Source organism: Talpa europaea (genome assembly GCF_964194135.1).
Source record: "Talpa europaea genome assembly, chromosome: 4".
NCBI lineage: Eukaryota > Metazoa > Chordata > Mammalia > Eulipotyphla > Talpidae > Talpa > Talpa europaea.
This window is the reverse complement of record NC_140070.1, coordinates 34,281,710-34,296,367: the sequence shown is the minus strand read 5'-3', so window position 1 is coordinate 34,296,367 and position 14,658 is coordinate 34,281,710. Positions and strand designations below refer to the sequence as shown.

The window sequence follows — 14,658 nt, the reverse complement described above, 5'->3', positions numbered from 1 at the left end:
AATTTGCATTGCTATCAGTTATCTAAAAGTTATAGCTATAAAATTGCTGCCATAAAATAAAAAAAAAATCAGATAACTTAGAGGGTGTACTACAGGAAAAGTAGTTTTCCACAGAAGCACAAAATTTTCCCTACCATGTGGTACCACAGAGAAGGGTCAAGATTCTTTTTTCCCCCATATACATATCCCATAGATCCATAAATCCAGTATCATTTATAGAAAGATCCAACTTTCCCCCACCAGCTTTTCGATGTCACCGTTACATGTGGATTCATTTCTGAACACTTTCTGTGCAACTGTTCTATTAGTCTACTACGGGGACACTGTCTTAATTACCATAGCTTTATAATGCATCTTGATATCAAATAATGGTCAAACTTTCAGCTTTGTCCTTCCTCCTGTCTAGATTTTCTGGCTATTCTTTGTCCTTTGCAATTTTGTATACATTTTAAAATTGATTTGTCAATATGTTTAAAAGAAAAAAAGAAAACCTTGCTCAAATTTTTATTGAGATTGCATTGAATTTATAGATCAACTTAGGAAAATTTAAAATCTTTGCAGTATTATATCTTCCAAACAATAAACAAAGTATGTTCTTTTTCAATTTAATTTCTCTCAATTTTTTTTTAAAGATTTATTTATTTAGGCATACAAGAGCTGGGGTACAGGCCGGAGATGCGGGGCAGTGAGAGGATTCACCAGAGACAGAGTGGGGAGCAGAACAGGCAGGTTGACTGAAATACACTGCTGAGGGGAGCAGCAGGGTCACAGGAGAGGGCTGCTGCACGTTGTGCGTCACCTCCCCTACTGGGGATCCAACTCGTGCTGCAATGACTGTGGATAGCTTCATAGTGCTGTCTTAACCCCTTGCACCACCAGGGAGGCCCTCAATGTTTGTTTTTTGTGGAGGTCGTATACACCTTTTGTTAAGTTAATTCTTAGGTATTTGGTGCTTTTGATGTAATTGTAAATAGTATTTTATATTTTTAGTTGTTAATGGCCATTCATAATTTGTGAAATATTTGTTATCCTTAGGGAGCTAGTCAGTCACGAAACACAGAGCACTTTTTGTCCTCTTTCTGGCCTCCTCTTCCTCTCCGACATACACACCACCCAGTGAGGCCATTCAAGTCTGCCAGGAATAAGAAAGAGGAACCATTTGAAAATGGATTCTATTTACTCTCTTAACCTAAAGTACTCATTCACCTCATTTTTAAAATAATTTTTTATTGAAGAAACACTGCTTACAACATTATATAAGTTTCAGTTTGCACATTATAAATCAAATTCTGTATATATTACATTAAGCTCACCACTAAAAGTTCAATTCTACCCTTCACCATACAGTTGACCACTTTCACCCAATTTACCCACATCCTCTCCTTCCCATCTAGTAACCACTAATTTCATCTTATGGTCTAAAAGGGCTTTTTTTGTTTGTTTGTCTTATTTAGTTTAGCTATTTGTTTTCTCTATATACTATATATGAGACACCTCCCTGGTGGCACAGGGGTTATGTTTCACTGCTATGAAGCTATCGCCCGTCCCTGCAGCATGAGTTTGATCCCCTGGCCAGGGAGCTACCCCACACATGGCACAGCACACCTCTTCTGTCTCACCCACTGCTCTCCTCAGCAGTGTATTTCACTAGATCTGCCTGTTCTGCTCCCCACTCTGTCTCTGGTGAATCCTCTCACCGGGCCCCCTGCACTGGCCTTAATTTCCAATAATTGCTTAATTCCATTTCATGAATGACAATAGTTTTTTAGCTATCTTTCTATTCTTGAATCTAATACTATAAATAACACATGAAAATCTGTCCATATTTAGATTGTTTCTGAACATGTTTTCTTAGGGAAGGGTAAAAAGCTTTGAACATTTTTTTTTAAAAGATTTATTTTTTTACACAAGCACTGGGTAGAGTCAGAAGTGAGGGAGGGTGAGAGAATCCATGGGAGCCAGAGCGGGGAGCAGAACAGGCAGACTGATGAAATACACTGCTGAGGGGAGCAGCGGGCGGCAGGAGAGGTCTGTGCGCCATGTGGGACCCTGGGGGGGGGGGGGGCAGGGATTGAACCAGCGCTGCAGAGGCTGCAAGCAGCTTCGCAGCCCAGCGCTCAACCGCTGCGCCACCGGGGAGGCCCCCAGCTTTGAACATTCTTAATGTTCATTATAAATAATGACAAATATGCTCTCCAATAATGTACTGCAAAGCTATTTCACCCAATCCTCACCAATATTGAGTATTCTATACTTTTTTGTTGCTAATTTAATCAATTAATGGTAATTTTTGCATTTAAGCAAATGCAAAGTAGTGTAATAGTGGAGTATTTTTTTTCAGTGTGCCAATTATTTTATTTCTGACACATGTAAACTGTTCTCATCCTGTGCCCAATTTCCCTATCGGAGTCTTAGCACTTTTTACTAATTTATGAATAATTGTATGTAGATATTGATCTTTTGCATAGTTTCTGATAACCTATATTTCTTCTATTTATTGTTTACCTTTTAATTTGGTTGGTAACTTTTCTTTTTTTATAATCTTTTTGGGAGGAGAGAGTATTATTTTCCATTGCTCTAAAGCTTAGGAAGTTGTCATCCTGCCTTTAGATATCATATATTCACTTGTTTTCATATAACCTTTCTTTCTGGTTAAATTTTTGCTATTTTTACTATTTTACATGTTAACCTTTCTCAAATTTATTTTGGTAAATAATGTAGTAGAAAGGTAAAAGTAACTTTTTCCACAAAAGGCTAATTACACAGCAAAACATAATTTGTTGAATAATCTAATCTTTCTTTAATTGGATTTAGAATCCTTTATTATACAATAAAGTATTATATTTACAGGGTCTGTTTGGAGCTATGGTCTGCCTGAGTGAATTTAACCACTTTATTACATAAGATTCAGCCAACTTACCTATTCTCTGTACCTCTCAAGAAAAGAAAAGCCAGATGGTAGAAAACAATCTGAAAAGACCACTCTTTGCTTGATTTTCCTGAATCCTGATATCACAGGTAAAGACAAGACTTGCTGGTCCATACCTGTGTTTTCAGGGACTGAACTGCACCATCCCATAAGGCAAACACTTATGAGCCAAGAAGGACCTCAATATTTAGCATCATGAGATATTTTTTATTAAACATTCATATTGTACTGAGGAAGGAACTTTATAAACTTTATTTAAATTTTTAAAGATTTATTTTTATTTATTTATGCATACAAGGATTGGGATGTAGGCCAGAAGTGCAGGGGGAAGAGGATTCACCAGGGACAGAGTGGGGAGCAGAACAGGCAGATCTACTGAAATACACTGCTGAGGGGAGCAGTGAGCGAGACAGAAGAGGGAGGTCTGCTGTGCCATGTGGGTGAGGTCCCTGGCCAGGAATCCAACTCATGCTGCAATGGCTGGTGATAGCTTGATAACACTGAGACTTTAACCCCTGCACCACCAAAGAGGAGCCACTTTATAAACTTTAATCCAAAACCAGAGTAGTATATTTTCTGAGAAATTTTAGCAAACAAACAAACAAAAAAAAAATGCAGGTAAATATATTTGATGATATTTCCCAAAAATTCATGAAAAGAGATGACCATTTTTGTATTTTAATGAAACGTGATAAGATTTTTTGACTTCATACAGAAACTGACAAAACATACAAGTTGTGAAAGGTTTTATACAGAAAATACTATACAAATAAATGTAAAAATGAAGTCATGATAAGTTATATGGAGTCATCTCTTGTAGCATTTTTCAAGTTGTTTTGACAACAACTTTTCATCAAGTATATTTGATCTCAGGACCTATAGGACCTAATACTCTAATCTTCTCTGACAGTGACATCAGGAGGGTGAGTAGAAGTTAGGTGGGTGAAGAAGGGAAGAATGAGCCAAACAGAGAAAGCATTATGTGTGGAGGGCCTATGCAGAAGAGAGAGCAAGGGATAGGAGACATTGTTTAAAAGACAAATTTGACTGCATCTAAAGAGCAAGGACCAACATGGCAGGAGAGGGGCTGGAGAGTGGAAGAACACAGACCATGCAAAGCCTCAGGGGCCATGACAAACATCCAAAGATCAATTTGTGTTTTCAAAAGATCACTGGCTGAAGATTAGAAGAAAGGTAGAAATGGGTGAAGGGATACTAGTTAGAAGACTATTGCACTCATGCCAGTGATAGGTTATGGCAGCTTGAACTGAGAAGTAACAACGGAGTTGGGGAAAAATGAATGCAATCCAAAGAGTACAGGCAGTCATTCCACAGGACTTATTAAATACCCTCTCTGTGCATTGTTCTAGGTCTTAAAGATACAGCAGAAAACAACACAGGCCAGGTCCTTGCCCTTAGGGAAATAATGTTCTGGCTCCAGGTTTCTGGGTTGCATAACTGTTTGGACAATGATGCCATTAACTAGGACAGGGAACACCAGGAGGAGAATCAGATTCCATTCTGGACATGTTGAGCCTTGGGTACCTTTGAAGATGGTAAACAGACGATGGGAAATAAGGGTCTGGAGCTCAGAGGAGAAGTCCAGATTAGAAATATAAGTGTATTTACTTCATCAGACCATAGAACCAAAACAAACCAAAAAGATATGAGACATACCATTAAGTAACTTTGTATAGATAAACTGAGCTTGAAGTTGTACAAGAATTCATCAAAAATGACCCCATCTTTACTGGAAACACTCATTGCAGTGAGAAAATAGCATGTATGTATACTGTATATACATACTTGCTATATACCTACATGCATCTACATACATACCCAATACAGACCTATACACATGTAATTTGCTCATCCTGCTGGTAAGTTTCCTTTGTGCTACTGTTTTCTTCAAATATAACGATTCTGAACTCTTAATTAATTTGTGACACTGTTGATCAAAATTCACCTTATGTCAGAATTATTTAAGCATATGTCTACCTTTCCTGAACTTTAAAGGGTAGGTGCATGTCTAAATTTTGCTGTTTTCCCTATAGCTGCACATTCAATTGATGCAATTAAACTTTCTTTTCCCTCAGTCTCACTCATTCATCCCCAGATTTGCTTTTGTGCATACCTTCAAACATCCCTCACAAACAGCTAAAATTGCATACCAACACAAATAAGCATTCCTCTAGCACTTTAATTCCCACCTCTATTATCTTGCATGTGTGTATGTGTTTGTATCTATATATACCATCTATTTCTATAAATAAAGTTCCAATCAATGTGGATAGAATAGACAATCAACAGGAATAAAACTTACTAACAACAGCAACCCTAGAAAGACTCCAAGGGGGTGGGTAATCCCAGCCGTCAAGTCAAGGCTGTGTGGCTCTGTTGCCTCTTTCTATGAGCATAAGTCCTGGAAGACTCTAGATGTTATGGTCACTAGGAAATGTGGTCATTTTCTTACACTGGCACAAAGTTCAGCCAATATCAGGACATCTAAGCCTTTAGAGTTGTGTTTTTCCTTCTATTTATTTGTACTCTACCTTATTTAAGAAATGACTTAAGACTATTTACAAAACTACATAAATGAAGTTAAACTGCAGAAGTTACAGCACAACAACAAAGGTGAGGCAGAAAAAAAAAAAAGGGTAGGGACATGAAAGTGCACTGAGGCTGAGATTAGTGTGCCATGAAGTTCCAATGTCACCCTGGGCTTTGGCATGTAGGACTTTTAAAACTTGCTGAAGCTGTCAAACCAGTGCTGTGTTTTCATGCCCCAGAATCCTATCCTTGTTGGGGACAAAGTCGAGTTAAACAATCAAATAAAGATTCACAGAATAGAAGGAGCCTTAACCCATGCAAAAAACACCACCGCTCACCAACCAGTCCATGTGTGTATGCTTTCTGGAACCTGAGCCCACTGGATAAACCCCTGAAATTTAAAGATATATTAATTTAAAGATTTATTTTTATTTATTTATGCATACAAGAACTGGGGTATAGGCCAGAGGTGCAGGGGGTAAGAGGATTCACCAGAGTCAGAATGGGAAGCAGAGCAAGCAGACTGACTGAAATACACTGATGAGGGGAGCACTAGGCAAGACAGGAAAGGTCTGCTGCCCATATGTGGGTCAGCTCCCTGGCCAGGGATTGAACTCATGCCATAGTGGTGGTGATATCTGGATAGTGCTGAGACTTTAACCCCTGTGCCACCAGGGAGGCCCCTAAAGATATATTTAAAGAGATATTATCCAAGTATGTGGTCTCATTTATACCATGGAGTCCCAGGTTCCTCAGAACAGTTTGAGTTTACTGAGGAAAGGAGGAATTGAGAACAGGAGAAGCAGGCAAAGCCATTGAAGCTATCCTGAGCTGGGCAGAGAGTGAGTCAGCCTGACCAATGGAGGGGCGTGTGACAAACTACAGGTGGCCACCACCCAGGACTTCACCTGAGCAGCATTCCAGAGCAGTACACCAGGTAAACACATATGAGAACAGATCCCTCCCTTCCCTCCTCCCTGGGACCAGCTGAAGAGCCCTTTACAGGGGGACTAGGAAAGAGATCCATCTCCCAAGCTCTCCTTTGCTCCAACAGATGGATTGGAGAACTTTACCAGGGTAGAGATGTCCAGCCTCTCCTTAAAAGTTCAGGTTTCTTCTGGGGTCCTAAGTTTGTTAAATAGCACCCCCTGGTGTCCGAAAAGTCAGGAAACCCCAGAGAGACATGAGTGAGCCTTGCAGACTCACCTTAGGAGGGGAATGTTTCCCTCCCATCTCACCTGTGAGACTCTCCGAAAATTCAGGGGGCAATTTTTGCACCTTCCCCAGTGGCCCCAGCCTACTCTCCAACCTCTCCTCCATCAAAATCCACCAATTTCCCATAGCTATGCTAATCCCACCATAGCACCACACCACTAGTCCCTCTTTTACCAATCCCCATTAGTAAAACAGGTCCAAATTCTTTCTCTGTGCTTCCTGGTAGGAAGGGATGGTTAATTGATCAAGGTCTGGTAGAGCAGACCTCTTATAGAGGACATGCTTCCTACCAACTTTTTAAAAAATTCTAGTCAAACACACGTAACATAAAATTTACATTTTTAAGGGCACCGTTCAGACTTCTGAATGCCAGTATACTGACATTCTCAGGCCAATCGCCAAAATTATTTTCATCTTAATTCCAGTCACAGACTTGACAAGATAAATGTGTTCCCTGCCCTATTTCACATTATACTGTCAAAGTCAGAGAATAATTTTTTAAAATAGAAATTGTGGCAAAAAGAAAACAAAAAAAAAAAAGAGAAGAGATAATATGTGTTTGTCAGGGAGGTGGGCACTTACTTTGTAGGAGTTATTTGAGTTTTCAGGAATCAGAATCACCTGAAAACTCACTGAGATGAACTGAGAGCAAAGACCCACACGGTAAGAGCTGACCTTGCAAAAAAAAAAAAAAAAAAAAAAAAAACCACACACACACACAAAACAAAAAACAAAGCCTTGCAGTAGAAAAGACAGCATGTGCAAAGGTCCTGAGACAAGAAAACCTATTTATATTCCAGGAACAGGAAGCAGCTTGTGTGACTGGAGTTTTGGGAGCAAACGACAGAATGGTACTTAAATTTTAAATCAGAGTGAGGTTCCCCATTCAATATCTTAGGGAAAGGAACAGGCACAGATGTAGCTACCCAGGAAGATCGAGAGAACCGGATGGAAACCATAAATAAAGGCGAAGGCTGCTGGGGGCGCTCAAGAGCCTTTCTGAGTCTATTCTTCAGCCCCTTAGCACTCTTCTCACCCTCTCCTATCCCTCCCTATCCCTCCAACACCCACCACCCTCCACCCTCTTTCACCCCCCCCTCCTCACCACACCCCCCCTCCCCCGCCATCCCCAACCGGCCCGGCAGGTCTGCGGTGAGGCTTCTGGCAGTGTTCGCTCTCCTGTTCTCTGGGGTCGGATCCCCAGTCCCTGCTCAGGGCACCGGGCCGATTACTAGGTAGAAAACGTCTTTCTCACACCCCTGAGCTCCCTCCCACCTACATGGGCTGGCTGGTCCAAGGGCTACACAGCCCAAAACCCTGAAGATCGCTAACAAGGCCAAGGGAAGCCCCCTCAGTCTCTGCCCTCCTCTGGGTTTGAGAAGCTATACCCATGCCCCGCCACAGAACCCCATCCTTGATTTTGCTAAGGCTGCAACCTTCAGATGTGGAGTCACCTGAAAACCAAGATCCCCAAGTATGGCAGGTCTCTGGGTGATGATCATTACACTTTGGAATACTTCCTCTTCTGTGCTCCTTGCCAACATACACACACACACACACACACACACACACGTGCGCGCACACTCGCAGAGAGAGAGAGAGAGAGAGAGAGAGAGAGAGAGAGAGAGAGAGAGAGAGATAGAGAGAGAGCAGGTCTTGCCCTCTGCTCCCCTCGGCAGTGTGTTTCAGTAAGTCTGCCTGTTCTGTTCCCCCGCTTTGTTTCTGGTGAATCCTCGTATACATAAATAAATAAATCTTTAAAAAAAAAAACCGCTGTATTCTCCTGGAGAAAAAGGACTGGATTGAATTTGTTTATCTGTCTGGTTTGCTTACATCCCCTTTGGTGCCCAGATGTCTGAATGTTTGTGTCTCCTCAAAATTCTTATGTTGAGGGGACCTCCCTGGTAGCTTAGGGGTTAAGTCTGAGTGCTAAGCTGACCGACATGGTGCAGCAGACCTCTCCTGTCTTGCCCTGCTGCTCCCCTCAGCAGTGTATTTCAGTAAATCTACCTGTTCTGTTCCTGATTCTGTCTCTGGTGAATCCTCCCACCTCTGGCCTGCACCCCAGTTTTTCTATGCAAAAATAAAAATTTTTTAGGGCCTCCCAGGTGGGAAGCGGTTGAGCGCTGGGCTGCGAACCGCAGCCACTGCAGCACTGGTTCGATCCAGCGTGGGTCCCATATGGCGTGCAGACCTCTCCTGTCTCACCCGCTGCTCCCCTCAGCAGTGTATTTCGTCAGTCTGCCTGTTCTGCTCCCAGCTCTGGCTCTGGTGAATTCTCTCACCCTCCCGCGCTTCTGACTGTACCCAGTGCTTTTATAAATAAATAAATCTTTAAAAAAAAATCTTTTTTAAAAAAAATACATATGTTGGATGGTATTGTGATGGTATTTGGATGTGGATGGGTCAGAAAGACAGACCTTTCATGAATGTGTGAGTGTTTTTGTATTAAAGCCCCCAAAAGTTCCCTCACCCCTTTTTCCATGTGAGGTTATAGCTTGAAGGTACTGTTTATGAACCAGCAAGAGGGACCTCACTGAATACCACATCTATATGTGCCATGAAGTCAGACTTCCCAGCCTTCAGAACTGTGAGAAATAACTTTCTGTTGTTTAAAAATCATCAAGTCAGTTGTATCTTGTGATAGCTGATCAAACAGTCCAAGACACCAGAGCAAGACCTTAACATAGTGTGTGCTCAGTAAATATTAGCTAGTCAGTGAAGGTAGACATTCCTTTCTTCTCTGGGCATTTTTTTCTCTCTTTGCTGAGGCCAGAATAATGCTTCATAAATATATGGAGAGAGAAAGTGCTTTGCAGAGAAATGAGTTGTAGCAATGAATAATCAGCACCGGATTTTTGCAAATATTAAAGCTTTTACTCCAATCAAAGATCATTTACTTCCTTTGCACAGAGAACAGCTTCATTGATGCTCTCAGTAATGTAATCTATGTTGCTGGCATTGATACAGGTGAAGTTAATCCGACCACTCTTGGGGATGTAGATATGCTTCTTCTTGACCAGGTACTCCAACTGTGGGACTGATATAATCACAGGGTCTCAGATCCTGAACTACCCACCTCTAACTTCCCTTGAACCCAGGGTGAGTTATGGAGGATAAAGAGTTTCTACATATTGGGAAAGTCCAGAAAAGTCTTTAAAGCAGCTCCACTTTCCTCAGCAAATAATCAAAATATGGAGTGAAGATAGGGACTGGTCACCTAGTCAGAGTAGTTTGCTCAGATACAAGTCCAAGGTCAGAAAGTGGAGAGCGACTTTTAGACACTTACAATTGAGTCCAAGATAACTGTGTGTCCCAATCTGGTTAGTGATGTGCTCCCAGGAGCCAGGGGTCCCCAGGAGCCGGAGCTTCTCCTTCACCTTTTCCTTGATCAGCATGATGTTCTCCACAACCACTTTTAGACTCTGCTTCCTGTCGAAGGCAGAAAATAAGACATCAGAGTATGAGATTCTCCCAGCTGTCAACCTCCTTGTTACCATTCCACTTCATTCCCCTTCCAAATTCCCCAAGCAGAGTGCCTGAGGGCACACCAGTAGACCTCGGGGGCCTGGGATGGTTATGAATGGGAGGGGGATTTCAGTCTACATTAATTTAAGCAAGTCAAGTAAACTCATAGGCACATTTTGCCAGAGTAGCCTGCCCTTGGTGCTTCCTAATCTCCTGTTTTATAGAATTCAAATAATTCACTGGCCTGTGTCCAAAAAAAAGAATGTCCTATGACCTAATCCCCCAAGCAGAGCAACCCTTGGCATAGCCACTGTTCTTAAAACTGAGTATACAGTGAGTCCTTGGTACATATTCATGAATGAATTGATGAATTCATGGAGTAAAGGGGCAATATGAGAGGCACCCAGCCAAACCCTGTGAATCAGCTAGTCTGTTGGTATCCAGGGGCCCTGCCCATCCCTTTTGTCCCCACCCTTCACTGTTACCATTCTCCATGCAGAGCCGGGTTACTGAGGATGGAGGTGATGATGCGAGCACCCATGGTGGGAGGGGTTAGCCACAGGGCCCGGGAAATGGCCCTCAACTGGGAGAGGACACACAGCAAGAGTTGGTTGTTGAGCGTCACCACGACCAGGATCCCCACTCCTTCATCTGCCGCAGTGAGACAGACAGCCTCATTCTCAGTCTCCTCCTCCCTTACCAGAGCCATCCCCCTAGGACTCTGTCTCCAACCTTGCAGTAGAAAGGACTGAACAACAGGAACCATATTCCAGTCTAGTCAAGCTGGTATCCAGCCTTCTGGAAGTTCCCAGAGGCTCTTCTGGAAGAAGTACCCATAAGAAAGAGCCTTAAAAGTGGAAGGAACTTGAAAAATCTAAGTATTATCCCCTTGTTTTACAGTTGAGCCAACAGAGATTTAAGGGAGTGAAATGATTTAACCAGATTCTGTTTCAGTAGTGGGGCTGAAAGACATCACAAAATCTGACTTCTAGCTCAGTGTTATTCCCTTCTGCCTTCACGGTGCTCTCTCTGGAGGACTTGGTTCTCGCCAGAGGGTGGGAGATATCAAAAATATTAGATGGTTCAGCACTTCATCAAAGGCCCTCCCTTTCTCTGCACACACCATACCATAAATGCCAAAACTCTTGGACAGGAATTGACTGCAGAAGAATTCAAAGCCACGGCATACAAAGTATTGTAAGAATCTAGTATCTTCTTCCACATCACCAGTTGAGAAACCTTGCCAGGGAATGTCAAAAAATGGGAATATCTGCTTGTTCTGTAAGAGAAAAGAGAATGAGAAAAGATGAGACTGAGCAAGGAGATGGTAGATGGTGAGAAAAAGGAAAGTCAGGGAGGAGGCTGGGCTCACCTTCATGGTGCACAACAAATTTACCCACTGACTTTCTGTCAGCTGGCAGTTGCCAATGTTCCCGAGCACAAAGATGCTGCCGCGTGGGGCCCGCTGCAGGTGGAGACTCTTATCAGGAGATTCCCCTACCAAGTGCCAGTGACACCAGGGCACTTGGTGATCCTCCTTATTGGTTCTTACTAAAAGGCTAGGCAAACTCACTAGAAAATGCCTTGGATGTCAGACGGGTGGTGGGGAGAAAAGGGAAATAAATCTGTGAATCAGGTCTGGGGAGAAGTTTCTGAGTGGGGCCTCTGTACCTCTGCCACATCAAGGAGCATGTCAGGGTCCACACACAGCTGTTTGGAATTCCAGAAAGAGTGTTCGTAAACTCTAAAGCCCATGTCCTGGAAGATGAGTCCATGATGTTCTGTGGGGACAGAGTCCCCCACCAGCTGGTACACAGGAAATGGAGTGATGGAGACAGACAAACCAGAGAAGGGGACTGAGGGTCATTGGCAGGGCAGTGGGACTATAACAGGAAAAAAGGGTGCATACCTTGGCTTGTCCACCATTTTCCTGATGACAGAGAGTGAGGTCAACAGTGAAGATTGCAAATGGGGTGGAAATCAGTAGTAGGGGGCGGGGAACTTCTGTCACCCTCGCCTTGCATAACACTCACCTTTATGAGAAGAAATGATGTAAACTGTTTGAGAATCCTGACACCAAGTTTTGAGGAACTTGGCACCAAGTTGGAAGGCACCACTCTCACCGACAGTGTGCAAACCCCCTACCTATAAGCAAAAAATACACAGAAATAACCTTTTAAAAAGAGTAATGGTGGGCCTCCCTGGTGGCTCAAGGGGTAAGTCTCAGGACGATCAAGCTATCAGCAGCCTCTGCAGCATGAGTTCAAAGCCCGGCCAGAGAGCTGACCCACATGGCATAGCAGGTCTTGCCCACTGCTCCCCTCAGCAGTGTGTTTCAGTCAGTCTACCTGTTCTGCTCCCCTCTGTCTCTGGTGAATCCTCTCACCCCCCACACCTCTGGCCTACACCCCAGCTCTTGTATGCATAAATAAAAAAATAAATAAACAAAAATAAAAAGAGTAATGGTGCACTAACACCACATCAGATTCAGGTCGGTCATTCCTTTCTTGAAACAGCTTGCAAATTAGTGGTGTGGGCTAGTGAAAAAAGCACTGACTTTGGGTTCTGATCCTGGCTAAAGTTATAGGCTCTCTGAGCCTCAGGTGCCCCCTTTTGTCAGTTCCAGGGGATCCCCCAAGGTGTTGGGTTTCAGATTGTGAAATCCCTGTGTCTCAGTGAGGAAGGGAGATAGGACTTTTGTTTCATTTTGCTTCACAACTTTTTTCCCCACAAAGAAACTACTATTTTAATGTACAAGATAAAAACAAAAAGTTTAATACTTGGAGAGAGGTGCTATTTTTCTGAATGGAAAGACAGAAAGCTGTTGATTCTGCAAAAAATAAAAAGTTGTATCTGGGTTTAATGTAACTCGATTAAATTACTGATGAGACTCTTTAAATTGGCAATATAATCCTAATGGCTCACCTGTAATTAAATTCAATCATAAATGACAGAGTGAAGTGTTCATATAGATAAGGAAGAAAGGTTGGAATATTAATGTATTCATTCCTTCTTTCCTTCATTGTCAGTTGCGTGCTGGGAAGGAGGGCAGCTTCTCACCCTGTTCTCCATAATGGCTTGGCTGTGCTTTCCAAAGAGGAGCTCCACGGAGGACTGGATGAAGGACTCCATGCCCATCTCGGGTATGTACTCATAATCCAGGGAGGGATCCCGTGAGATCTGCAGTCGGATCTTGGCCACCACAGAAGAGATCCAAGGTTCACCTTCATTGTTCATGCAGACTATGAGGGAGGGAGCGAAGGGGTCCGATTCTGGGCTCTGCAGACAGCCCACAAACAGGGTGTCCTGGCTTTCCTGGGCCTTTGGAAAGTCGCCCATGAAAAGACAACTTTCCTTTTCCCCCTCTTTGTAAACACAACGTGCTGTTAGTGAATGTGTATGATTTTGTGCATTTAGAAAAAAAGCAACTGAAACCGATGCATTGTAAATGGAGAAGATATAGAATGTGAGAGTTACACACACATGAGACTAAGCAAAGATGATGCTGAATTTCAGTGACAGGAGCTGGTGGCAGTGGGAAGAAGAAACGGAACAAAGTGCAGTGCAGTGTCCATGCAGGTGCTGAAGCATATTGCTGGGGAGGAGGACCTAGCTCTTCCCCAGCCTCTAGAAGGCCCCAGGATGCCCTTGAACTTCTCCCCACTGGGCAATTCTGTTCACAACCACTGACCTCTCCTCTGGCAGAGACTTGAGTTGTCTCCCAGTTCTTCTGGGGCAGTGAAATATTGCCCTCCTGGAAGCAGCTAAGAGATATTAAGTCTCACACTCCTAAACCACTAGGCATTACCTTTATAGGCCAAGAACATCTTATTAGTGTGATCGTCCTGTTTGTAGATCTTTAGCAAGCTGCCTTCTAGCTTCCGGGCGAGGGGCACATCCAAGAACACTGAAAGTGTCGTCATCACTGAGGTGAAAGTGGAGCTAAGACTCTGACTTCTCTCCTCTGCTCTTCCTTGCTTCTAGCCTGAAAGCTAGAAGCCTTCTCCGGAGCCGGGACCATATGAGCCTGCCTCTTCCCAGAAGCTTGGCTGCTGCTCTAGTGCTGAGGTCCTGGCCACCAGAGCAACAGAACCCCACAACTGCAGTCTCCATGGTGGCGATCCTGGAGGGCTATGGGAAGATTCCATGGAGGAGAATCCCTGAGAGAGTGGGCTGGGGCCTTGGAATGTCCAGACACTTCTCCCAATGCGGGGTTCTCTTCTTGTCTCTAGCCTGACATGTAAATGGCAGCCTCTTAGAAGAGCGGGCAAGGCAGGCAGCCAGTGAGCCAGGTGTGGCATCAGCAGTAGTGAAAAACCTCAGACCTGCAGTAGCACCAGGCAAGGTTTACACTTAAAAAACTGCTGCTTTAATTTTACTCAGGACTCCAGATTTAAAAAGGAACAGGAAGAAAGCACTGTTTTCTTCCATAGTTATTTTAATAAAGTGTTTCATGTTTGGAAATAGTATAGTTTGCAACTCAGTTAGTCAGTCCT

At 43.2% G+C, this 14,658-nt stretch overlaps 1 protein-coding gene across 1 annotated transcript; it reads right to left on the bottom strand.

Moving 5' to 3' along the window:
• Positions 1–9,579: 9,579 nt before the first annotated feature.
• GOT1L1 (glutamic-oxaloacetic transaminase 1 like 1) lies at positions 9,580–14,085 on the bottom strand (the record flags this gene model as incomplete). Its single annotated transcript, XM_084232596.1, has 9 exons — positions 9,580–9,734; positions 9,984–10,126; positions 10,648–10,813; positions 11,291–11,441; positions 11,535–11,627; positions 11,834–11,943; positions 12,196–12,307; positions 13,223–13,404; positions 13,971–14,085. The coding sequence occupies 9 exons, from the start codon at positions 14,083–14,085 to the stop codon at positions 9,580–9,582; spliced, it is 1,227 nt and encodes a 408-aa protein (XP_084088722.1).
• Positions 14,086–14,658: the final 573 nt, after the last annotated feature.